Genomic DNA, 23,886 nt, shown 5'->3' with positions numbered 1-23,886 from the left:
GCCTCTGGGCCGTGTTTGCAATTCATCTGTGTGTGTTTTCTGAGCTCCCAGTCTGTTCCTGGCTCCCCCCACGCCCGGAGCACAGCTCAGGGCAGAGTCCAGGCCTGCTGTGCTGTGGGAAGGGATGTTTCACAGCCAGGTGAGCGTTTCCCCTCCACACCTGCACCCTGCTGGCACCGTGACTTTTGCAGAACCACAGAATCAGTGAATGGTTTGTGTTGGAAGAGCCATCAAGTTCCAAATCCCTGACACACCTTCCACTATTCCAGGTTGCTCCAAGTCCCATCCAACTTGGCCTTGGATATTTCCAGGGACGGGGCAGCCACAGCTTCTCTGGGAACTCTGTGCCAAAGCCTCACCGCCCACATAGGGAAGAATTTTTTCCACATATCCCATCTAACCCTGTCCTCTGGCAGTGGAAGCCATTCCCTCTTGTCTCTCCAATCCATCCCTTGTCCCCCGTCCCTCTCCAGCTCTCCTGGAGCCCCTTTGGGCGCTGCAAGGGGCTCGGAGCTCTCCCTGGAGCTTCTCTTCCGCAGGCTGGACACCCCCAGCGGTGTCCGGAGCAGAGGGACTCCATCCCCCTGAGCATCCCCGTGCCTTCCTCTGGGGGGATCTGGGAGCCGCCGGGGGCCGGGCCGTGCTGGCCGCGCCCCCGCCGCTGCCCGCGCCCCCCGCCCCGCAGCGCCGCCCCCGCCCCGCCCGCCCGCTCCGCTTTGTGCGGCAGCCCCGTTCCGCGCCCCGCTCCGCGCTCCGCTCCGCTCCCCCGGCACCGCCCGGAGCCGCGGGGCCAGCCCGGCTCTGCCCGGCTCCGCCCGGCCAGCTCAGGTGGGTCCGGCCGGCGAGGGGTCTCGGGGGGCGGGTGGGGAGGAAGGAGGAAGGGAAGGAACGGGGGGCTCGGGGGGCTCGGGGTCCGCCCGGCAGCGCGCGGCTCGGGGCGCCCGCTCGGGGGTGCGCGCCCCGGTAGCGGGGTGCGGTACCGAGCCCAGCCCGCTCCCAGCGGGGAGGCGGCCGGGACCCCGCCCCGCTGCCCCGGGGCATCGCCCCTCGCCCCGACCCGCCCGCATCCCGGCCCCGGCGGCTGCCATGGCAACGCCGGGTACCGCGGTTTTCCCTCATCCCACCGTTGCCTGGTTACCAGCCCCCCGTGCTGGGGAGGATGCCCCGGCGGAGCCCACCCGAGACCACCGCGGGGAGACCCGGGGCACGGGCGGTGCTCCGCAGGCCGGCAGGGCTGTGCGGAGCGGGGGGATCCCGGGGAGCGGGGGGATCCCGGGGAGCGGGGGAGATCCCGCTCTCGCAGCCCTTGGCAGCGCTCTGGCTCCTGTTGTTCAATGTTGTAGTAACACCGTGCGTAAACAGCCAAGCGCCTCATCCCGGGAAGGCGTAGGGAGGAAGGGAAGAGCGTGTCTCTCAGGGTGTGTAATTAATGCTTCCAAAGAAACGGATTTTGGAGTCCATGTGGTGGAACTTGGATCTTGCAGGGATATTTCTGTGGGAGGGAAAGTGACAGGTGGTTTGTGTGGATGTGAATAAGCAGCGTGAAGGAGCAGCCTCTCGGGGGAAGCCGTGTGTGGATTAGAATGGAGCACCCATTTTGGCAAGCCCGCAGCGCTCCAAGATGCTGGTGGGTCCTGCTGGGATTTTCAGTCCCGCTGGGCGGTTTTGCTCCCAGTTTGAAACAAAGACAAACCCGGAGAATCCCTGCTCATGCACAACTGGACCACGGTTCCTAGGCGGAGTGAAGAGCTGCCAGCATGAAGCGCCATGGCTGCCAAGCCAGGCCACCTGTTAGAGCGTGTTTGGAACCTGCTGGAGGATATCCTGTGCAAGGTGTGAGTCTGCCTGCACCTTCCTCCCATCAGCCTCATGGCTCGCACTCACCTGGAAATTTTATCTGCTTTGTCTCAACATACCCATTCAGGTAAAACATGGTGGGGAACCACGGCTCTGCCGGGTGTGGAGGGCACTCCCTGGCACAGCAAACCAGCAGCTCTGTGTCCAGCTGCTCCCCCGTGTTTGCCTTTCAGGCTGTTTGTGTGTTTGCAAGGTGTAAAGAGGCTGCTGAGCTCTGCAGCTGTTGTGTCCCCGAGCATGGAGAAGGCACCGTTGGCACTGGCAGCACGGAGGTGTCCTGTCCTGTCCTGTCCTGTCCTGTCCCACCCAGGGGCTGTGCCACCTGCCCATCACTCTGTGCCTGGGGCAGTGTTGGTGGGACAGCAGCCGTGCTGCTGGGCACTGCTGTCTGCCTTGTGCTCACGGTGGTCGTGGCTGATGGTGACAGCAGAGGAGAGAAGGGAGAAAATGTCCGCTCTGATGCGCTGCGGAGCGTGGCACTGCCGTGGTACCCAGCACACTCAGGAGCCTCAAACAGCTCCTTGCACGCTGCTCTGCCAGCGTGTTCTGATGGTTTGGGGTACTCTCACCACCAGGATCCTCCAGGGAACCTCTCCTTTGTCTCACCTGTGGGATTCTCGTGGCTGATGCCCCTGCAGAGCCGGGCTCATTCAGCTGGTGTGTGGCCAGACGAGGGTGTGGTGGGTCCAGGCAGGCGCACAGTCAGGTTTACAGCCCTTGGTTAATCAAATAAGGAGGATCAGGAGCAGCAGACTCCTGTGGGAGGTGGTGGTGATGTTTTCTGCCTGCTGGAGCCCAGGCTGGGTCCCCTGGCCAGGCAGCCTTAAGCACAGCAGGGTTTGCACTGGAGGTTTGCCCCAGTGAAGGATTGGCCTCGCTGCCTCATTGGGGTGTCATCGGGGGGGCTGGGGACTGTGCCGAGCCACACATGGCCAGGCAGTCTTGGCTGAGGCTCCTCAATGGTCCAGGGTCAGTTCCATGAGGCTGGAAGAAGCCCTGCAGGAGGCAAGTGGAGTTCTGGGTACAGGTGAGGGATGGAGCGCTCAGAGACACCCCAAACCAGCAAAAGAGACAATTAGACTGCAGCAAAGCGTGTCTCCCATCCAGTCAGCCTCTGAATCAGCACCGGATTTGGGAAGGGCCATCCACACCAGAATGGAGGGCTGGAAATCTCCTCTCCTCTCTCATTTAGAAGCACGAGGCACAACAGCAGGCACATTAATAGCCAGATTGATGCTGACGTGAAATGGCAGAAGAGCACATCTATGCAGAGCTGGAAATGTCCATTCACACATGCACGCTCTTAAACGCCCCGGGCAACGGAGCGCTGCTGTCACGGTCTGGGGGGCTTTGCACAGAAACCAGAGATTTTAACTAGGTCTGATCTTCAGGAGATGCCCTGAGGACTCCTGACGGAAAGCGGAGGCTGCCCGGAATTGCACTGTGATGGCTGAGACTTGACAGGGCAGAGCTATGCAAAACAATGAAAAGGAAAAGGGGACTAGGAGATCCAACGGCATTACAAATTCACCTGCCTTGCTCTGGCAGGATTTGCTGTGCTGCAGAGAGCTGAGCCAGGCAGGAGAGACTGGGTCTGTCTGCCCGGATTTGCCTGCTCCTCTCCCTCGTCGGGGCTCCACGCACTCACACGCACCAAGCCAGTGGGAACGGGCAAGGAGGAAGAGGCTGAGGAGGAGCTGTGGCTGTGCTCTGCATGGAGGGAGTGGTGGCTGTGCGCGTGGCAGGGCGGCGGGGCTCTGAATTCATCCGGCCAGCTCGCGTGGGTGCGGGTGGCTCGCAGCTCCTGGTGCCAGGGTGTGTCACCCTGCGCTGGCACCCTGCCTCGCTGGTGTCACTGCTGGCTGCGCTGGGCAGGGGGAACTGACCCTCACCACGGGCCACATCCAGCCCTGGCTGCCCCTGGCAGCACTGGGTTAATCCCCCAACCCACTGTCATCCACGTCCTCCCAGAGAACAGCGAACCCCGTGGACTTCCTCACTCTCTGTGGCTGCTTCCTTCCCCCTGAGCCTCCCGCAAATTCCTGCTGCCTCCTCCTACCACCGGCTCTTCTGTGGGGGTAGGGATGGTGGGAAGACACCTGGTTCCCCTCAAAAAAGCAGCAGGTTGAGCTGGGGTGAGAGGGAAGGGGAGTTCTGGACGCTGCTGCTCGGCTCCTGTGCTGCTCCGCCTCTCTCCGTGTCACACCGGATCTCGCAGTTTTAACAGGAAACTCCCATGTTTTGGTTAAGTCAGGCATTGCCACTGCCCGTGGTGTCCGGGGTGGTGACTCCAAACTTTGTGTCACCAATGGGAAGAAAAACAAGGAAAGATTTGGGCTGTGGGACGTGGCAGCTGCTGTTTTCCTCTCCTGTGCCAAGGCGCAGCTGGATTCAGCATGAGGGAAGGCAGGAGCGGGGAGAGCAGCAAAACCACAGCAGTGCTCACTCTTCTCGCTTTATTTCAGCTTCAGGAAGAAGTGGGTGGGCCAGCTTGGAGCAACCCAAAAAACCTGTGGCTCTTTGCAAGGCATATGCTTCCTTGGAGGAGAGCTGGGCTCGTTTGCACTGCGCAGCGCCGTGTTTGCCTTTGGAGCAGGGACACTGCCAATGCTGGCGGTTCGCTCGTGCGGAGATAAGTCTGAGCGCGCGCAAGTGTGTGAATTCTAGGAATTGAGAGAGAAAAACAAAGAACATATGTGTGCTGCGTGCTTGGCTCGGCCCAGCAGCAAATTCTGCCGCGCTACGTGCGAGAAGCCAAATGCTGAGCAAAGGGTTGGAGGGTGTGTGTGTGGCTGGGCAGGGCCCAGTGCCACGTGGAGGGGCTCGGGGCAGGGAATAATGCAAAATTCCCTGAGTGTGTTCTTCAGGGAATGATCCAGTGGCAGGCAAATAGCAAAACAGCAAAAATCTGATGAATGATTTGTTTGAGAAATACGGGAGCCAATTGACGTGGATCACGGCACGAGACCGTGAGCTGGGTCACAGCCCTTGTGCACACACAGAGCCCTCATACGGGTGAAATGACTGATTTTGCAGTGGTGAAGAGACAAAGAACACGAGAGAAAGGACACGTGCAGCTCGAAGTGACTGAGTCCCAGCTGTGGGTTCTTTGTGTGTGTTTCTAAGAGCTGGTAATTACCCCAAAATCTGCATTTCAGCAAACGAGGGGGTTTGTCTGGGTGCACTCCCGTGCAGCCCCGCGCTGCACAATGGCCCAGCAGCTGCAGCAGCGGGGGATGGAACCCTCGGGTGTTCGGGTAAACACATCGCCTTCGGAATGGCAAACCGTGGGAGAGGAGGGAGGGATGGGAGCTCTCCTGGGATGCCGCTTGCTGTGATGAACGAGGCGGGTTCTGGGAGTGTCGGTGGGGCCGGCGCTGCCTGCCCTGTGGGTGCAATGGAACCGGCTCCCCAGGGCAGCACTGGGAAAGGCCGCGGAGCCCAGCGCTGCTGGGGCCAGCCCTGGTGGGCATTGCTGAGCCGGCTCCGTGCCACTCCTGGCAGCGTGGAGCACAAATAGGAGAAGGGGCCGTGGCAGGGTCTGGGGGACCTCGGCGTCCCGGGGCAGCTGAGCTGCGGGGTTGGGCTGGAGGTTGCAGAGGAATCAGGTCAGGCTCTGCAGGGGCTGAAGAGCGGCACGGCGGGCTCTGCATCGTCAGCGGGCTGAATTCCTGCTGTGTCGAGGGCCCCCTTCCTTATCGGCACTAATCCAGGGCAGCAGCTGCGGCAGCTCTGTAGCACTCGGCGCTCCCGGGGCCGCGCAGGGCTCCCGATAACCTCCCTTCCAGTGCCGAGCCAGCAGCGAGCCCTCCCCGTGCTCCCGACCATGTATGGCCACCCAGCGCGGCGCCGGGGCACGGGGTGAGCGCCTGGCACCGCTGGCAGCAGCGGGCAGAGCCCGCGGGAGCTGCGGGGACACCGGGGCAGCGGCCAGCCTGCCACCGCCCCGCTCGGAGGGGCTGCGGCAGCCGAGCCCTCTCCTCCTGGCACGAGGTGTCCCCAGCAGACGAGCGGGTCTGCAGTGCCCCGTGCCAGCTGGCAGGACACGGAGCAGCTCCCCCCCGTCCCCTGGAGCTGGAGAAGGGGTGCTGGCGGCAGGCTGTGGGTAGCAATGCCCTCCCTTGGCAGAGCAGCGCTGCCGGCTCGGTCCCAGCAGCGAAGGTGCCCATCCCAAATGCAGCTGGGGACGTGTCCCCCTGCCCGAGCTGGCAGGGAGCGTCACAGCCCGGCCGCAGCGTCCTTACAGCCGGGGAGAAAGGTCCGAGCTCCGGCCGGGTGTCCCCAGTGACGGGACAGGGACAGGCTCCGCTGGGAGGGGACACCGAGATTATTTATGTTCTCTCCTTGCTGCCGCAGGGAGCCCGGAGGGCAAGTGTGTCTTTGAGCTCGGTCCCACCAGGGCCACTGGCCTCATTGCGGGAGTGTAATTGCTATGCTAATTGGGACAAATCATCACCAGGGGCCGGGCCGGGGGCTGATGGCCGGGTGCCGGGCCGTGCCGTGCTGAGAGGAGCCCTGGGATGCTCAAAGCCAATGAAGTTTTAAGAGCAGATGTGGAAAGAGCAAACTAAAATTGTTCCTCTTGCCTCTTCTTCCGTGGTGTCTCTTAAATCTTCTTGAGAAAGTTTTTAATTGAAACGTACCACATTAAAAAAAAAATAATCCCAAGTGAGAATGGAGTCTGTCCCAGTTTAGGAGGCTGGAAATACTCAGCAAACTGGTTAAGTAATGTCAACTTCTCCCAAAGACAGCGGGATTTATGCTTGAGTGTTTTAGCAAACTAGGGTAAATGTAAATCCAGCCTTTTTTTTCTTTTTTTTTGTGTCTCTGTGGAGGTTTAGGTTGAATATTAGGAAAAGGTTCTTCCCCCAGAGGGTGCTGGGCACTGCCCAGGCTCCCCAGGGAATGGGCACAGCCCCAGAAGCTGCCAGAGCTCCAGCAGCACACAGACAGTGCTGCCAGAGGTACACAGGGGAAGATTTTGGGGTGTTGGCCCCGTTGCCTGCAGAGCAAACTTGAGACTGCACTGAGATTTACGCCAAGTGAGAGATGGTCGAAACTACATCACAGAACCCCACAAAAAAAAGTCTGTCTGGCTGCTCAAACCCTTTCCTTCCTGCCTTTGAACTGCTGGGCTGGGCGCAGCCATGGCACCAGGTACCCTGGGTGTTTCCTAGGACCAGCCTGGCTCTTCCCATGGCATGGGCTGGCCCTGCCTGCCCACACAGCCAGCCACGGGCTGTCTGTAGCTCCCCCGTGCTCCCTGGCCTTGTCCCAGTGCCCTCCTGGGGTATCTGGGTGCTGACACCCTCTTCTCCCCTCTCTCACAGCAGCCATGGAGGCAGCGCTCATCTTCCTGTGCTCCCTGCTGGTACCAGCGGCCGTGGCAGACGGTACGTGCCCCTGCTTCCCCCACACAGGCTGGGGAACGCCGGGGAACAGCCTCCACACGGATCCAGGGGGGCTGGAGTGGGGCGTGGGGCAGCAGCCATGAGAGCCCAGAGCCCCAGAGTTTGTGGGGAGCTGCCAGGGGCTCGCTCACCTCACACAGCCCCTTGTCTGCTCATTTCCAGTGGCCACCCCGGAGAAGGAGGAGGAGGATCCCTTTAACTATGGTGAGTGAGCCTGGCTGAGCGTGGGGGTGGGTGTGGGTGTGCCGTGGGCAGCAAAGAGCCCTCCCCTTCCTGAACCCAGCAGGAATGAGCCCTGTGTGTCCCCCCTCCCAGATTACCAGAGCCTGAGGATCGGGGGGCTGGTGTTCGCCGTGGTCCTGTTCACCGTGGGCATTCTCCTCATCATCAGTGAGTTGGGGAGGTGGTGGGTGCTGGGCTGGCAGGCTGGGGCAGCAGGGGCTGCTCCCGCGGTGGGAAAGGCCTCATCCCAATCCCCCTTGGGCCACGCTCACCGAGCTTCTCTCCCCTTGCAGGCAGGAGGTGCAGGTGCAGTTTCAAGCAGAAGCCCAGGTGAGTGAGGGCAGCCAGGTGGGGAGCACCTCCCTTGGGAAGCCTCTCTGCTCCGGTCCTCCCGGGCTCCTTCTCACAGCTGGCAGAGGGGCTGCACTCTCTGGGTGTCCCTTTGGGGTGCCCAAAACTGGGGGAGCAGCTCTGCCTGCTCCCCGTGCACCTTCCTGGCCACCCCAGCCCCGCGGTGGGGCACAGATCCCAGCCGCCCTCACCGTGCTCCTCTCCTTGCAGGGCTCCAGGGGACGAGGAGGCTCAGGCAGAGAACCTGATCACCTCGAACGGTAAGGTCACAGTGCTGGGGTCACTGTGCCACCGTGCCCCGTGTCACAGCCCTCTCCCTGCTGGGCAGGCACCACAAACCCCTCTGCTCTTCCCTTTGCAGCAACGGCGGCGCAGAAGGCAGAGAACTGAGCAGGAGCCAATGCTGTGAGTCCAGGCCGGGCTGGGTGGGGCTGTCAGGACGGGAGGGACAGCTGGGGCTGCCTGTGGGGGTGACTGCGGGGCTCTGAGCAGGCCAGTGGGACTGGGCAGCTCTGCATCCCTGGGATGGGGTGGGGGCGAGCACTGGTGGGGTCCACAGCAAGGAAACTCAGTGCTGGCAAGGTCCAGAGTGTCCACAGGCAGGAAGAGGAAGCATCTGTCCGGATTTTCCCTTGTGTTACACTTCCTTTTCTGGTGCTCCCCCACCCCCGAGTGGTTTTGGTTTTAGGGTGTTCAGAAAGCTGGGTGTGAACTCCTCGGGGCATCTCACTCTCAGCTCCCCGACCTCCTGGGCTGTGCCCTGCTTTGGAGAGGGGGAAGGCTGGAGCCCGTGCTGGCAGTTTGTGCTGCTGGGGTACAAGCCCTGTGTGGGGAAAGCCTGACCCACTGCTCTGCTCCCCACGCAGAGCCAGAGACCCGAGGAGAGACACCCGGAGCGCAGATGCCCGCAGCCTGCGAGGAAACTGAAACCCCAGCAGCTGGTGCCTCTCAGGAGACGCCGTGTCTGTGTCCCCCTCTGTGCTCCAGCACCGGTTCTCTGTCTCCTAACCCGACTAAACTCTGCTCACCGTCCTCTCTGCCTCCCGTGGTGTGTAACGTTGCTGTGAGATGATCATTACCTCTAGGGCTAGTTGTTGCTGATGTTGTAATCGTGACTTTCTCCTCACCCTTCTCGTGCTGTGCGTGTGATTCGGGCTCTGTGGGACTGGCAGGCCGCTGCCCTTTGGGGTGCCCTCCACGCCTGGGAGTGTGGGCTGTGGGTCAGGGACCCCCATTCCCTGCCCAGTGCCAGCACACAGCCCCCCTGGCTTTGGGCAGGGCTTGGGGACCTGCAGTGCCCTGGGGACCTGCCCAGCCATTTCAGGGCCACCCGTCCCCATTTCAGCAATAACCCCCTGCATGCCCCCAGCCTAAAAACAGCCATGGTGGGGGGTGAGGCAGGCAGGGGCATCCCATGGCTCAACCCTCCTCGCTGGGGTCACTGGGGTGCTGGACTCAAGGCTGAAGGGAGCTCTCCTGCCTCTCCTGCTTGGCACTCCCCATTTCTGTCCCTGTGGACAGAACCTGTGGGACGCTGCTTTAAGTGTGAGGCAAGGCCGTGGTGGCAGAGAAGCCCGTGAGGTCCCCAGCACGGTGACACTGTGGGTGAGGGCAGCAGCACAGCAGTGACCTCACTAACCAGCACAAAGCAGCTCCTGCCCGCGAGCCAGAGCTGGGTGGGTGACACAGTCTGAGGGCTAAAGAGAAACAGAGATCCTGTCTGTGCTTGTCTCTGGCACGGAAGGGGCAGCGGCGTCTCCTCCTGGTGCTCCCTGCCCCTGCTGGCGCCTTGTCACTCCCTGTGCCACCCGTGTCAGTGCTGTGTGTTGTCCCGTGGTGGTTCCGTGTCACCCCCGGTGCCTGCTGTCCCCTCTCCCCGTGGAGCAGCAGCCAGTGGCACTGAGTGATTCTCGGGGCTTTTGCACACCTGAGCTTGCACTGTGATAACGTGCTGAGCCCAGAGGTCATTGTCACCCTGTGTCCTCTCACGGGTCAGAGGCAAACCTGTGATTTTTGGCTCTTCCCCAAGTCCATGGGCAGGTAAAAGCTCGGCTGGGGCTGGGGACTGCCAGCTTGGGTGGGGGCAGCAGTGGGGTTCACTGGAACACCTCAGGGTGCCATCCCCACACCGGGAAGGGGGTCTTGTCCCCCAGGATGGTTTTGAGAGGAGTTTCTGCTGTGTCCGTCCCACTGTGGTGGCCCTGCCTCCAGCGTGGTCTGTGTCCCTGCATGCTTGGCATCACTTGGTGGCACGGGGAAGCTCTGTCCCATCTGTGCCAGGCAGAGGGACCGTGTCTCTCGTGTTGTGTCCCTTCCCTCTGTCCTGGCTGTTGCAGAGAGCTCCCGGGCAGTGCAGACCCCTGGCCCGGCCCCCGAGTGTCACGGTGTGTGTCCCGGTGCTGTCCCTAGTGTGCCGTCGGTGTTACCACGAAACAAAGAGCTCCCTGTGGTGTGTAAAATGGCCAAACCCTGACTGTTGTAAAATAAACTGAGCTATTGTGTCTCCTTTTAAATAGGCGAGTGTGCTGCTGTGCTGGAGGGCTGGTGTGCTCTGTGCTGTGACCTAAGGGGAAAGGAATAAAATATCGTTTCTATCGGTGCCTGCCTGCCTTGTCTCGAGGGCCGTGGCGTTCCCAGGGCAGCCTGGCAGCTTCCCACGCCGTCCCATTGTGGCCGGGCTGGGCCAGGGGAGCAGGGGCAGCGCCCTGAGCAGCACCGCCCGGCTTTGTGCCGGCCGAGCCCCCTCCTGCTCCCCTCTGCAGCTCAGCAAGAGCCAGAGCCCGTGGGAAGGGAGCGCGGGGGCGCGGCCACGGACACTTTTGTCCCTCGGCTTTTTGGGAGCCGCTGTGTCGGGCTGCTGGCGCGCCGCTCCGGCGGATGCTGAGCGCTGCCAGGGCGCCGTGACAGCGGTGACAGCAGAGCCGCTGTGACGGCCCCACGCAGCACCCTCCCGGGGCTTGGCTGCACCCCCTGGCACCGGGGCCGGGCTGCCGCGGGCTCCGGGTGTCTGCGCTCGCCAGCCCTGCCAAGGGGAGCGTCCCTCGGGGCCGGCTCCCCCCGCCCCGGCCAGGCCGGCGTTAATCGGCTTGTGCGCGTGACTCCGGCTCGCTGATGGCGCGATTAGAGCAAACTGGATTGCACAGCCCTCCTGGCAGCTGGCCACGCCGGGCCCGCGGCTGGCATCGCCCGGGGAGGGGCACGACATCCCGGTGCCCACCGCCGGCAGGGATGCGCCGCGGACATCGCCGCGCCGCGGTGCTGCTGGGCCCCGGGACGGCTCGGAGGTGGCACGGAGGTGCTGAGCCGGCCGAGGGACACCCTCGGTGCCAGGCTGGGAGGACGGGCCGTGCTGCCCGCTCCTCTCCAGCAAAAGGCAGTCGCAGCCTGTATTTGAGCCCATCCCTCGGCTCGTCACCGCCGCAGGAGGTGAAGCCCAGCGGGGCTGACAATGGGAAGGGCAGGGAGGGCCGGGACAAGGACGCGCAGCTCGGGGTGCCCAGCCCTCCCCACCGGCTGGCACGATGGGTGCTGCCCCTGCCCTTCCCTCCCCTCCCTCTTTCCCAAAGGCGGGCGGGAGCCCTGTGCCTCCCCTCGTGACTGCGATAAACATTACACCGAGGCCATTAATGTTTAATGAGGTTTGTCTCCCAATTAATGCGCGTTCCCGTGGGTGCCCACTCGCAGAGCGAGGCGCCCGCCGGACGACACGCCGAGGCCATGGGTGACGGTAAGGACAGCCACCTCCACGGGGACACCTCCATGCGAGGAGCAGCGCTGGTCCCTCCCGCCACGGGGGAAGCTCTCCGTGAGGATTTGGGGTGGGCAGGCGTGGGGTTGGATTCTCAGAGCTCCACAGCCCCGTGGCACATCGGTGCCAGCCGGTGTTTGGCTTCTCCTCGGGGAGATTTCTCCTTCCAAGCTGCTCCCAGCAGAGGGCTGTGCTGGTAAGGGTAGCACAGGTGAGGCGGCTGGAGCGGTGACACGGTGACGAGCTCGCTGACGTGGAGGGGGGTTGTTGGGGTGCATCTGGCGCGAGGTGTGAGCCTCAGGGGTTGTTCAGTCCTGTGCACTGAGGGGACAGAGCCATTGTTGGAGTCCTGCAGGCAGTGCCAGTTCCCGAGGGCAGTGGAGCTGGGTCCCTGCCTGCAGCTGCACCTGGAACTCAAAGGCTCCCGAGCATCCTGCAAGTGCATCCCGTGGATTTGCCAAGGACGTTAAAGCTCCCGGGGTGAGACCCAGGAGTTTCCTGGCTCAGCTGCGTGCCAAGGAAGTCACAGCACTCCCACTTGCAGTCCTGGACCCTGGTCTCTCCCACCTCCACATTGTGAGGACGTGGCTCTCACTGGAGTTTCTCCTCTTTTCAGAGCAAGTGCCCGAGCAGGGCCAGGACAGGTTCAGCTACGGTGAGTGTGTGTGCCCCGGGCAGGCCGGGGGCTGCGGGCAGGGGGACGGGCAGCCCCACGCTCTCGGGCTGGCCTGACACCTCCTGGCTCTCCTCCTCCCCAGACTATGACACCATCCGCAACGGGGGGCTGATCTTCGCCGTCGTGGCTTTTGTGATCGGGCTCCTCATCATCCTCAGTAAGTGCCTGGTGGGCTGGACGCCCCTCGGCTCTGCTCCGTGCTCCACTCAGCCCCTCCTCTGGCCGGGAGGGGGCTGGGGGTCACCAACCCTGCCCCCACAGCACCAGGGGTGGGCACAGCCTGCCCCCGGGGCTGCCCGGGAACTTTCCATCCAGGCAGGCTCCCAGCACAGGGCAAGCTGGGAGGGAGACCACGTAAATATTTCGTTTCCCTGCCAGCGCCAGGGCTTCAGAGGGAAGGTCACTCATTAAAAATAGCAGAGAAAACTCTGACATTTCCAGAGTGAGGAGCCAGCATTCCTAGAGCTCTCAAACCTCGGCAGCTCCCAGACTGACCCGATGCTGAGTGTGCAGGGCACCCTGTGGCCCTGCCTGGGTGTTCTGGCAGTGCTCTGTACCGGCACCGCTTCGTGCAGGGTGGCTGCGCTCACAGCTGCTGCAAGGACGCTGCCCACTTTTTAGGGAGAAAACCATGGAAACCAGCAGCACTTGCAACCATGGGGCAGCTTGAGCAGGAGCCTGTGGGCAGTGCCAGGGCTGCAGGGGGGGTGTGATGGGGTGGGGGGAGGCTCAGCCTCAGTTGCTCCTCTCGCCCCCAGGCCAGCGGTTCCACTGCGGAGGGAGGAAGAAGAGGAGGTGGGTATTGCACGGTTTTAGGCAGCCTCATCTCTGCTGCCTGTTCCGGTCCTGGCAGCTGACAGGGCCGGGGTTCAGCCCGTGTTCCCCCCTCTCTCAGCCGCATTGCCCAGTGTAACACTTCTCCCTTTGCTTTTTGCTCCACAGGCAAGGGAACGAGGAAGAGCTGTAGGTGCAGGTAGGAGGCTGCAGCCGGCAGCCAGGCTCCCTGTGCTGGGCAGGGATGCTTTGGGGTACTCGTGCTTAGGGAAGGACTCCTGGGGGTCTGTCCCGGGAGGAGAGGGGCTGGGACACGCTGGCCATGTCACCCTCCCTCTCTCTGGCTCCAGAGCTGCAGTGCCACCACGGAGGCAGAGCTCCAGCCGAAGCCCAGGAGTCCTGGCCAGTGGCCACCCCTCACCCCGCTCCAGTGGATCCATTACCCCGCAAGGCCAGAACGCAAATTACCCTCGTGCTTCCCCCTCTCTTAGACCCAGCAAGAGTTTCTTGGCTAATAAAGTTCAAACTCCGAGAGGTTAAACTGTGTGCCCGAGGCGTTTGAATCGCCCACTCTCCTGGCCCGGCGCCAATCACTTTTCTGCCCTGCAGGCGTCTTCCACCGCAGACCCAGGAAAGGTTCCCGCAGCCCGAGGCACGGAGCAGGCAGCCGCCTCCGCCCTGGGTTTGCTCCGGATGTTTCTTCTCCCAGCTGCGGGTCCTGGATCCTGCGGCACTTGCCTTTCCCTTGGGATGCCCAGGCAGCGGCCGGCAGCACTGCGGGGCTCTTTGTGTGCTCGTGGTCTGGCTGGGATGGGGTTAATTCTCTCCCTCGCGGTGCTGGGCTGTGTGTCGGGAGATGGGAAGGTGTCGGGAACGCTCCGGCTCCTGCTGCTCCCACAGCAGCAGCGCTGTCCCTGGGGTGGGCAGGATCCTGGCAGGGGACACGGCCAGGACAGTCCCAAAGTGACCAAAGGGATGTTCCAGACCAGGCGACACCTGCCAAGGTACAGAAGAAAAGGGAAAGGAGGGGAAAGGGGGGTGTTCGTGAGTTACAACATTTGCCTTACAGAACAATCCTGACTTCCCGGGAAGGGGCTGGGCACCACCTGCGGACGGCAAGTGGAGAATTTCAGACTTCTGGGTTTCTTCTTTCCCCCTTTTCTTGCGCTCACGCTCCCTCTGCTTTCACTTTATAAACTGCCTTTATCTTGACCCACGCGTTTGGGGGATTTTCCCTCTTTTTAATCCCTCCCTGCCCTGCTGGGAAGGGGAGTGGTGGAGCAGCTCAGTGGGCAACTGGTGTCCAGCCAAGGTCAAGCCAGCACAGCAGCACCGAGCGCGACTCTTCTCGGTCAGGAACGGGGCTCGGATGGAGCACGGAGCTCCGTGTGAGCTCCCAGCCTCTCTCAGCTTCGGATTCAGCCAGGAACGCCTCTTTCAAAAAAAAAAAAGGAAAAAAAGAAGAGCGAAACTCTCCCGCAATTGGGCGGTGAGTGAGGAGGGAGGTGCCCTCTGTGTGCGCAGAGCTGGCCCGACACAGACACCTAGTGACGGGAGGGCACAGGGCCGCCTGTCCCCCACTGACCGCCACCCCTGCAGCCTGGGGCCAAAGGGGACCTCGGGCCACCCCAAACAAGCAGAGAAGGAGCGGTTCAGGGAGGGATGCAGTGGGGAGCTCACTCCCAGCCTCGTCCGTCTGGGCGTTGCTTGACCAGGGAATGGTTTGGATGAGAAACCCCAGCTCAGGGCGTTTCCTCCCCTCACCTGAAGCCACTGTGGTTGTTCAGGTGTGCAAGGGGCTGCCTTCAGTGACCCCGACCATCCCAGCACAGCCATGGGATGGAGAAACCAACTCCCGGGGTTCGTGTGGGCTTCGATCGAGGTCAGACATTGACAGAAAAATAGGATTAGCTGGAGGAAGGTTATTAGGCAAAATCCGTGCAATTTGTCTAATCTGAGGTGCTTATTTAACACAGTAAGGAGATTATTTTGGAATATAATTTTGACTTGACAGTGACCCACTAATAAAGACTCATTGCAGCTTTGCACAGCTCAAGCAGGAGCAGGAGTCCTTCGACCGAGGAAGAAAATGGTTAATGGTTAAGCTTGATTTGTCTTAGAGGTGTTTTTCAAAGGAAATGATCCTGAGATTCTATGAAAAGGGCCTGTTTAACAGCACGGAAGGGTCTGGCCACACCAGAACTGCCCTGCCCATGCCTCACTGAGTGTGGTGGGGCTCTGTCCCCCTAAAGCAGGAGCTGAGGGTCCCAGCAGGCAGGCAAGCAGCAGGGTGTGAAGCGAGCCCATCCTCCGCCAGGTTCCACACCCCTGAGCCCCAGGCCTCCCCTCCTCCCCGGCTCCTGAGCTGCAGCCGTGGCCTCCCCTCCCCGGGAGCCCCGCAGACAGAACCCCCGTGGCTCTGGGGCCGGGGATTAGGGGAGTGAAAAGCCGTGTCTGGCTCCCGCGCGGGAGCTCTGTCTCGGCACCAGATGGCATTAATGGCATTATTCTGCACGCCCTGGGGACACCCACGTGTGCCCGCACCTGCACGGCCCCACACCCCAGCCCGGGCTGAGCCAGGGCTGGGCACACTGACGGGGGGACAGGGACACGGCCCAGCACCCAAACCTTGCACTGGCTGTGACGTTTGGAGGGCAGGGTCTCCTCAGAGCTCAGCCCAGCCCCGTGCTCCTCCAGGATGGAGCCGGGAGCAGAGGACAGGCACAAACCAGTGACAGGAGGCACAGGAGATGTGCCCTCTCTGAGCTGGGGTAGAGGGGCTGCCAGCAGCTCTCCAAGCCTCCACGCTCGTTTGTTTTGGATGTTGAGCCCTGGAGTGTGGGACAGGGAAGCTGGGGGCACTGCAGGGAAAGGCCACCGTGCCTCCTTCCTCCTGCCACTGGCCCGATGAGAGGGTCCTGCTGTCCCCAGGGTGAGTCAGTGTCCCATCAGAGGGTGTCCCACGGACAGGGCCAGCCCCCTCAGCCCTTTCCCTGTGCTCCCTGTGCTGCGTGGCCTTGGCGAGGAGGTGTTTGCCTTCTCCCCTGAACCAGGCAATCTCGGAGGATTTCTCTCACAGCCCCTTGAGCCATTAATCTTCTCAGAGTAAATCTTTTCTGCGGCACAAAGGGGATTGGGTAAATAATACAGGGGACAACTGGAGTGCCCTTTTCCTCTGGGAAGGCTTCCAGATCCAAACAGCTTCCCCTTGGCGCTGGTTATTCCCTGTTTGCTTCGCCGGCCTCTGGATGGACAGGTAGGAGGGAGAGGGGCTCTGGCTGGCTGTGGCTTGGCCTGTGCCTGTGCTTCATCCCTGACTGGAAGCGAGGAGGTGAGGCAGCGGGGCTGGAGCCGGAGCAGCAGCAGCCAGGGAGGAGCTGCCAGCCCTGCTCCGTGGTGCCAGGGCCGCATTTCGCCCATGAGGAAACGCGAATGCAAAATGTCTCCTCGTTAGTTTAAAGAGGAGAGCAGCAAATGGTGACTCAGGGAGCCAGAGAGGAACAGTGGAGAGAGGAGAGAGGGGCCGGGCTGGCGGGGAGCCAGCCACGTGCCTCGGCCTCCCTCTGCTCTGCTCCCGAAAAGGCAGCGCAGCCAGCAGCAGCACCTCTGCAAAAACAGCAGCGCTCCACGGGCTGGAATCAGCCTCCAGCCCCAGGAAATGGCGTTCCAGCCCCCATTTCCGTGTCACACCTGCCCCAAGGAGGAGGTGATGAGGGAGTAACTGCTCAAGGCAGTGATGCTGTGGGAGTGCAGCCCAGGGATGGACATGCTGGGTCTTCCCGGCGGGATTTACCGTGGGGTTCACAGTGGAACGTGCGTGGAAGCAAAGGAGGGTCCCCGTGAACCCGGCCCATGTGTCTCAGGACCGTGCCTTGGAATCACAAAGGTTGGAAAACCCCTCTAAGACCATCCAAGTCCATTAACCAACGCTGCCAAGGCCAGCACTAAACCCTGTCCCCAGAGGTCACATCTGTACACATCTGTCTTTTAAATCCCGGCTTTAAATCCCTCCACGGCTGTCCTGGGCAGCCTGTTTAGCCCCTGGAGCGTGCTAAAACTGTGCAAAGCCGCTGGAGCTGGCGAGGACAGGGTCCCCGCTCCCCTCCCCGCACGGGGCTCCCCTCGGCGGAGCCCCCTCGCCCTGTCCCCGCTCCCCCGGAGCTCAGCAGCGGAGCGCGGCGACACTAGAGGGAACCAAATCCCAGCTTCTTGCCGGGAAAGAGCTTTTCCTTGGGAAGCCGAGCATCCCGGCTGCCCGCCAAGGGATTCGGGCTCGGGGCACGGGGGACGCGGAGCCCTTCGCAGAGAAAAGAACCGCAGGATGGTTTGGGCTGGAAGTCTAAAACTGATCCCTGTTTCCGTGTCCACAGTCACGAGTGCCAGGGCTCCCTTATGGAAACGCGGCTGTTCCTGCAGTGCACGACCCAAGGGCTCAAGCAGGATGTCATTTTTGGGTACATTGGGTACATTGAGCTGCTGGCACCTGTTTGTCCACGGGATTGCAGCCTCTTACTGAGGCACAAGGCCACCTTCAGGGCGTTTATCCTCCCGCCACTCCATGTGGCAGCCACCTGCTCCCCTCTGCCACTGGGGAAACTGAGGCACTGGGGGCTGCAGCCACAGGCCAGGTGAGGTCCTTCCACCCTGTCAGCATCCACACAGGGCTGGGAGCAACTGGGGAGGAGAGGCCCGGGGTTCCAGGACAGGTTTTGCTGGAAGGATTCCTACCGGGGCATGCCCAGCGCTCTTCCACACAGGTGTACCCAGAAATCAACTGAAAGCCGTCCTGCAATTACCCCCACAGCCTGTTCTCCATGCTGCTGGTGGTTCTGGGCTGGCAGCAGCGGCTGTGCAGGACGCAGCTCTTTGTCCCTGTGGGCCAGGGTGTCCAGTGAGGGGTCACGGCGGGCTGTGCTCGCTCGGAGAGGTGCTGCGAGGGTAAGTTGGCGATGCGTGGGAAGTGCTTTGTGGCAATCGGCTCCAGACAGATAAGTAGCCCTGTTGTGTTAATGACCGCTTCCTCCGGGGATTTGTCTGCGAGGGCGGCCGAGGGCACGGGGCTGGGGCCCGGCGGGACGTGAGGTGTGCCCTGGCCGGGGGGATGCGGGGTGCAGCGCCTGTGCCCAGCGCGGGGCACAGCCTGCGGCGGGGGCTGGCCCCGGGAGCTGGGGGTGCTGTGCCGACCCTCCCCTTGGCTGTTTTCTTCTGTGTGCCTGCATGGAGAGTGGGTTTTTCGAGTATTAGTGGAAGAATTGCCTTTAGGGTGCTGTGCCGACCCTCCCCTTGGCTGTTTTCTTCTGTGTGCCTGCATGGAGAGTGGGTTTTTCGAGTATTAGTGGAAGAATTGCCTTCAGTGGGAAATACCTCGCAGGTTAACGGGGTGTGTGAGCACGGGACACTGTGGTAAATCCCCAGAGCTCTGGGGTAGCCTGGAGCTGAGCGTAATTCTGCCCGGAGGCAGAACAAATGCCAGGGAAGGGGAAGATTGAAGGGGGGGCTGTTTTCAAAGGGCTGCAGGATGCCCCATGCCCTCAGGAGAGGCAGCAGGACCCCCCTGTGCAATTTCTGCCGTGCTGAAGTGCAGAGGGTCCCTCCTCCTGGAGCCTGCTGGGGCTCAGAGCTGTGCGTGGCCATGTGTTGCTATCATTTCTCCCGTGCCTTGTGCAGAGTTTAGGCGAGGGAACTCATTCCTCAGTGTGAGCTTCACCTCTGAACCGTGCAGCTGGGCTGGCTGCTGCCTCTGGCAGGCAGGGCAGTGGCCACAGGGAGCCTGAGACGGGCTTCTCCTCGCGAGCCACTGCTGGCCTGGCTTCCTGCGAGCCGCCTGCGCTGCCAAAGCACAGGTCAGCGCTGCCCAAATAATCACCGTGGAGATTTCCTGCCTTTCCTCACCACAGCACACGATGCCGTTCTGCTTGCTAGCAGGACACCAGCTTTCCGGGCTGATCGCGCATGCAAAGGCGTCACGCAAACGCTTCCTGTGCGCGTCCAAACGCGGGGCCCTGGGGAGGCTGATGGCCCCAAACGGTGGCTGGCTGCTGGGTGAGAGCTGAGCCCCAGGTGTGGGCTGGAAGGAGCTCCTGCTCCGGGAGCTCTGGCTGCCTGCCCGGCGCTGCCAGCCCCGCACGTGCGCCCGGGCTCGGCGAGCTGGCAGAGGGCCTGGGCTGAGCGATCCGTGGAGGAGCGAACAGGGCCAGAGCAAATGGCACAGGCGGCTCAAGAACTCGCCAGGAATCCCCGAGTGTGACCCGGGCTGAGCGCTCGCCCTGCCAGCCTGAAGTTTCCACTGTGGTGCTGCTCCTGTCCTGCAGGAAGGAGCCCTTGGTGGAGGAGGTCAGAGTGCTGGGTTGATCCTCTGAGCTGGGGATGGTGAGGAAACTCATGAGAGCAGCCAAGGGAGCTAAAAATGAACGGGTGAGCAGCACTTACTCCCCCTGCTCACATGCCTCACACAGAGATCTGTGGGCCCCCGTGGGTGCTGTGCCAGCGAGTGCCCTGCCGGCCCACGCACCCCCGTTCCATCCACTCCCAAGTGTGGGAGGGTACCAATCACACCTGAGTCCGGCGCGTTGCCTGCTGCTTTGCAAAGTGCTGTAGCAGGTTCTGGGGCTGACAGCTCGCTGTGAGCAGGCTGGGCCGGGCTGTGCTGCCATCCTGCAGCAGCTGCCAGGGAGGGAAGGGGGCAGATGCCTGGCATGTGGCCGGGGCTCCCCAGAGCCCGGGCTTTGCCGGTTGCCAGGGTATGGGCCTGCATACCAATTTCCCTGCGAAGCATCAGGGAACATCTGCACGGCGATGTAGGTGGCGACTGAAATGCACCTCGGCTCCTGGAGGGGTGTGTGGGCACCGCGTGTGCATCAGCTGCTGCCTCGCCGCCTCTCGGGACGCTGGCGGCGCGGCCAGGGGTGCGCGCGTGGGGCTGGCGAGCGGCACGTGCCCGCGTGGGAGGGCTGCGGCACCCACGAGCCGCTGAGGTGGCCTGGGAACGGGCTGGGGAGGGGGTGGTGACGGCGCTACCGAGCTCGGCAGCACCGAGGAAGAGGAAGCACATCCTTGGGGAGGAGGAGGAGGAGGAGGAGGAGGAGGAGGGAAGGCTGTGGTTTGTCAGACCCACACAGCACGGGCACGGTGTTTGCCCCTGTTTCTGCTGCTGGCACTGAGGGCTGGGCAGGGTTTAGGTGGCAGTGGCCTCGCTGTGCTCGTCACTGAGAGTGGTGTGGGTGGCCTGGAGCAGGGAGGGGACAGGGGACACGAGGTGGGCATGGAGGACCCTGCGTCCTGGCAGCTTCTCCTTGTCCTTTGGCCGTGTCCCCGCTCTGAAATGGGAACCTCCCACCCACGGGTACCCCCTCGGTGAGCTCTTCAGGGCACTTCTAGGTGGGAAGGCTTGCAGTGAATCCATGAGGGCTGGAAATGGCCATGGGGCTGTTGTTTTTCCAATTTCTGTGACGATAGTTGCGTTTTCAATTAAATTTAAACAGCGCTTTAAAAAAAAAAATCGGAATGTAATGTTTTTCCTGCTGGTTGTTTTGTTTGAAATCTGAATGCTTTAATCTTTCTTTCTGTTTATTTTCCAACAAATTGGGCTTGTAAAGGCTGTTTTGGAAAGCAAAGAAAACCTGCTATAATCACTTCAAGAAAAGACACTCTGAATGCTCTAACGGTCCAGACAAATTGGCTTTGGTGTGACTAAGTCTTGGGGAGTACAAGCTTCGGCTTGAGCTAAGCCTTGGATAAATACACCCCAAAGTAAAGCATTAGCTGGTATTTGTTTGTTATTTGCTGGCTGGAGGGATGAATGTGTAATCAATCTGCTGGCCCTGCCTTGCTTGTGTCCCCTCTCATGGGAGCAGCACGGGCTGCAGGAGCCCCGATCTCCCATCCTCAGACGTGTCCAAAGCCACGCCGGACAAGGCTTGGAGCAAACGGAAAGGCGTCCCTGTGGTCTGCAAGGTCCCTTCCAACCCAAACCGCTGTATTGTTTTTGTCCCCCGGATGCTGGACCAGCGTGCGGGAGGCCCGGGGAGCAGGAGGAGTGCCAGCGCGAGTCCCGGGTGGCCCGGCCGTGCTGCTCAGCTGCAGCCCTGCGGCCAGGACAGGGCTCACCTGGGGCAGGGCTCCGCCGTGCCGCTTTGCGGGGATGGGGGAGCGCGAACCGCGCTCGGGCCGCGGGGCTGATGGCCCGGGGGCGAGCGCGGCTCGGGGGCGGCCGGTGGCGGCCAGGGGCTCTGCCGGCCCTTGCGCACGCCGAGGAGGAGGAGGAAGGGGCTCTGCCGGCGGGGGCCGCGGCCGCCCCCAGCCCTGCGCGGCGCGGGGGGGGCGGGCGCGGGCGGGAGCCCGGCCCACGGGCGGGAGCGGAGCGGGGCGGAGCGGGAGCGGCGCTGGGCACCTCAGCCGGGCTGGCAGCGGCGGCAGGAGCGCGGCACGCCGGGGCACCGCACCTCCGCAATTGCGCCGCAGCCCGGGGCCAGAGCTGCTCTGTATGGCATGTGGCTGGTAACTTTTCTCCTGCTGTACTCTTTGCCGAAAGGTACGTGGGGACCGCGGCGGGGGCGGCGGGGGTCCCCGGCAGCGGGACCGGGCGTGCGGCACGGGCTGCCCCTTCCCCGGGGCTCTCGGTGCTCCGTTCCTCGGCCCCACATCTCTCGGTGCGCCCTCCCCGGTGTCCCGGGGCTCTCGGTGCGCCTTCCTGGGCGCTCGGTGCGCGCTCCCCGGGGTCCCGAGGGTCTCGATGATCCCTGTTGGGATCTCGATACGTCCTCCCCGGGGTCTCCGGGCGCTCGGTGCAACCTCCCCGGGGTCCCGGGGCTCTTGCTGCGCCTTCGTGAGCTCTCGGCGCGCCCTCCCCGGGGATCCGCGGCTCTCGGTGCCGCGCTCTCGCTGCGCCCTCCCCGAGTGCCCGGGATTGTCGGTGCGCTCTCCCGGAGCGCTCGCCCCGGACGGCGCGGCGGAGCGCGGGGCTCGGTGCGCGGAGCGGGGCCGGTCGGTGCCGGCGCATCCCGGAGCGGCTCCGCGGCGGAGCCCCCGCGGCGGCGGTGCCAGCCGCGGCCGGGACCCCGCACCGACGGGCGCAGCATCCTCCGGCGGGGCCTCGCCGGGACCGAGCGCTCCGCGTCTCCGGAGCGCTTCTCAGTCTGATCCCGTCAGCAGGCGAAACCCGGCGATGCCTTAAAATTCGCATCCTTCCCCCTAGGAATGCTGCGTGAAGTGTAACCCAACGGCTTGACATCAATCAGATTATAGATAAATCATACATGTGTGCGGGGGATGGGGAGAATCATGGAACAAGCGTGTCAAGGAGACACACGCTGGAAGATTACAGATTAATTTAAAGTTGGGCATTAAGTGGATGCTGCCCACATCCAGCGAGGTGATACTCTAAGCGAGTCTCTGCTCTAGATGCAATTAAAGAGAGGCAGGAGCTGCGTGGAGCACGGGCACTTAAATCCCACTGCGTTTGTTACAACAATCGATCCATGTTACATAAAGGAATTGCCCATTTCCGGATCTGCGGGAATTTTTAATTATGTTTCTGTAATAAATTACCTCTTTGCCCACGACCCGACCTGCGGATGCGGGTGCTGGAAGCGCCCACCTCTTGGAAAATTGTCTGCCCGGAGGATGTAAAATGACATTTGCCCTAATTATCGTCTCTGACATTTGAGAACAGCAAGGGGGAAATTTTAGGAAATGAGGAAAGTGAAAGAAAGGGGACGGAGCTGCTTCCTTGCATGAGACCTCTCTTGCTGCCCATTACATTACCCCGTTAGCTGAATGTTAATCCAATGAAAAATATTTACTGAGGTTTAATAGGGCACCCTCTCCAGTTGTGCGGTGATGATCAATTATTCCATCAATTATTAATTATGGAATAGCTGCTTTATTCGAGCTGGGGTGAAGCTGCTTTTGGGAGCTTTACCCAAAATCGCTATTGTGCTTCAGATCTGCTGAGCTGAACGTGCCAGCGTCTGCTTTGCTTACATTTGCATTTTTTACTGTGCTAAAAGGAAAAAAACAAACCTGGAAACAAATAACCGTCGAGGATGCCACGATTCCTTTCGACCCCCAATAGTCAAAATAATAAAGAGATGCACTGGTTTATTGCTTTTTGCATCTTTTCAGCCCCAGCTTCTTGGAAAAGGGATGTCTTCCCACAGAGCTATCTCTTCAGAGAGGAGCAAATTAAAAGCCTCCATTAGCACAACTCCTCGTGGCCTCGTTTTACATTTTATTTCTTAAAAAAAAAAAAAAAAAAAAGGTGTCTTCAGCATTGAACAGTCCTGGTGATGCAAAGTGTTAACGTGAAGCGGTTCCAGAGAGAGGACAGCAATACCATGGAAGTTTCATTAGAATAATAGGATAAAAAAAACGAATTGCTCAATGCATGATAAACCTTTCAGATACTTAATATTTCTGGGCATCGAAGCACATCCTTTTAACGTGCTCCTGCTGTAGAACAAGAGCTCAAGTAGAAACCGAAAGCAGATAAACATTTGATCCGAGGGACCCCTGAAGTTTAGAAATCCCTTGATGGGCTGTAGCAGCTTATTTCTGCCCCTGTTTATAAAATAAACAGAAATGGGTGGTTGGCAAGCGGAGAGTTGAGCAGCAAGACGGTCTGGCAGTGCGAGGGAGAGCAGCCAGGCAGAGGGGAGGCGAGTGGTGTGATGAGGAACGGACTGGCCACAACTGAGAGGCTGGGAGCCAGGGAAGCGTCTCCCTGCGTGATGTTGCTGGATGGCTCTGCCGCCTGATTTATATTGGCATTATATTTACATGATGTTCCCGCGCTGGGCGCAGCGAACGGTGCAGCTCGCGGTTTCTAATCTCTCCCATCTCGGCCCCCC

The 23,886-nt window shown here is 61.5% G+C and overlaps 2 protein-coding genes across 3 annotated transcripts in view; both read left to right on the top strand.

The window, feature by feature from the left end:
• Positions 1–701: 701 nt before the first annotated feature.
• Positions 702–14,232, top strand: LOC128817927 (uncharacterized). Its single transcript, XM_053996831.1, has 14 exons — positions 702–828; positions 7,188–7,250; positions 7,431–7,472; positions 7,584–7,658; positions 7,784–7,820; positions 8,052–8,101; positions 10,178–10,290; positions 10,997–11,136; positions 11,480–11,568; positions 12,206–12,244; positions 12,348–12,422; positions 13,024–13,060; positions 13,208–13,238; positions 13,390–14,232. Exons 2-13 carry the CDS (start codon positions 7,193–7,195, stop codon positions 13,230–13,232), a joined length of 780 nt encoding a protein of 259 aa, XP_053852806.1. The 5' UTR covers positions 702–828; positions 7,188–7,192; the 3' UTR covers positions 13,233–13,238; positions 13,390–14,232.
• A 7,256-nt stretch (positions 14,233–21,488) lies between these two features.
• The window catches only part of DSCAML1 (DS cell adhesion molecule like 1), a 96,140-nt gene continuing 93,742 nt past the window's right edge, over positions 21,489–23,886 (top strand). For both annotated transcript variants that reach the window (XM_053997133.1, XM_053997132.1), the window contains exon 1: positions 21,489–21,569. In XM_053997133.1, the coding sequence (XP_053853108.1) occupies positions 21,527–21,569 (43 nt within the window). In that variant the 5' untranslated portion in view covers positions 21,489–21,526. The remainder of the gene's footprint in view (positions 21,570–23,886) is intronic.

Source organism: Vidua macroura, chromosome 22 (genome assembly GCF_024509145.1).
Source record: "Vidua macroura isolate BioBank_ID:100142 chromosome 22, ASM2450914v1, whole genome shotgun sequence".
NCBI classification, from domain to species: domain Eukaryota; kingdom Metazoa; phylum Chordata; class Aves; order Passeriformes; family Viduidae; genus Vidua; species Vidua macroura.
The sequence above is the reverse complement of the archived record's forward strand: the minus strand, read 5'-3'. Positions and strand labels throughout refer to the sequence as shown.

Excerpts from the sequence above, each read along its gene's own strand:
- LOC128817927 (XM_053996831.1), top strand. The coding sequence starts at position 7,193 with ATGGAGGCAGCGCTCATCTTCCTGTGCTCCCTGCTGGTACCAGCGGCC. Across the intron at positions 7,251-7,430 it reads ACCAGCGGCCGTGGCAGACG|TGGCCACCCCGGAGAAGGAG; the intron begins GTACGTGCCCCT and ends GCTCATTTCCAG. Across the intron at positions 7,659-7,783 it reads GGGCATTCTCCTCATCATCA|GCAGGAGGTGCAGGTGCAGT; the intron begins GTGAGTTGGGGA and ends CTCCCCTTGCAG.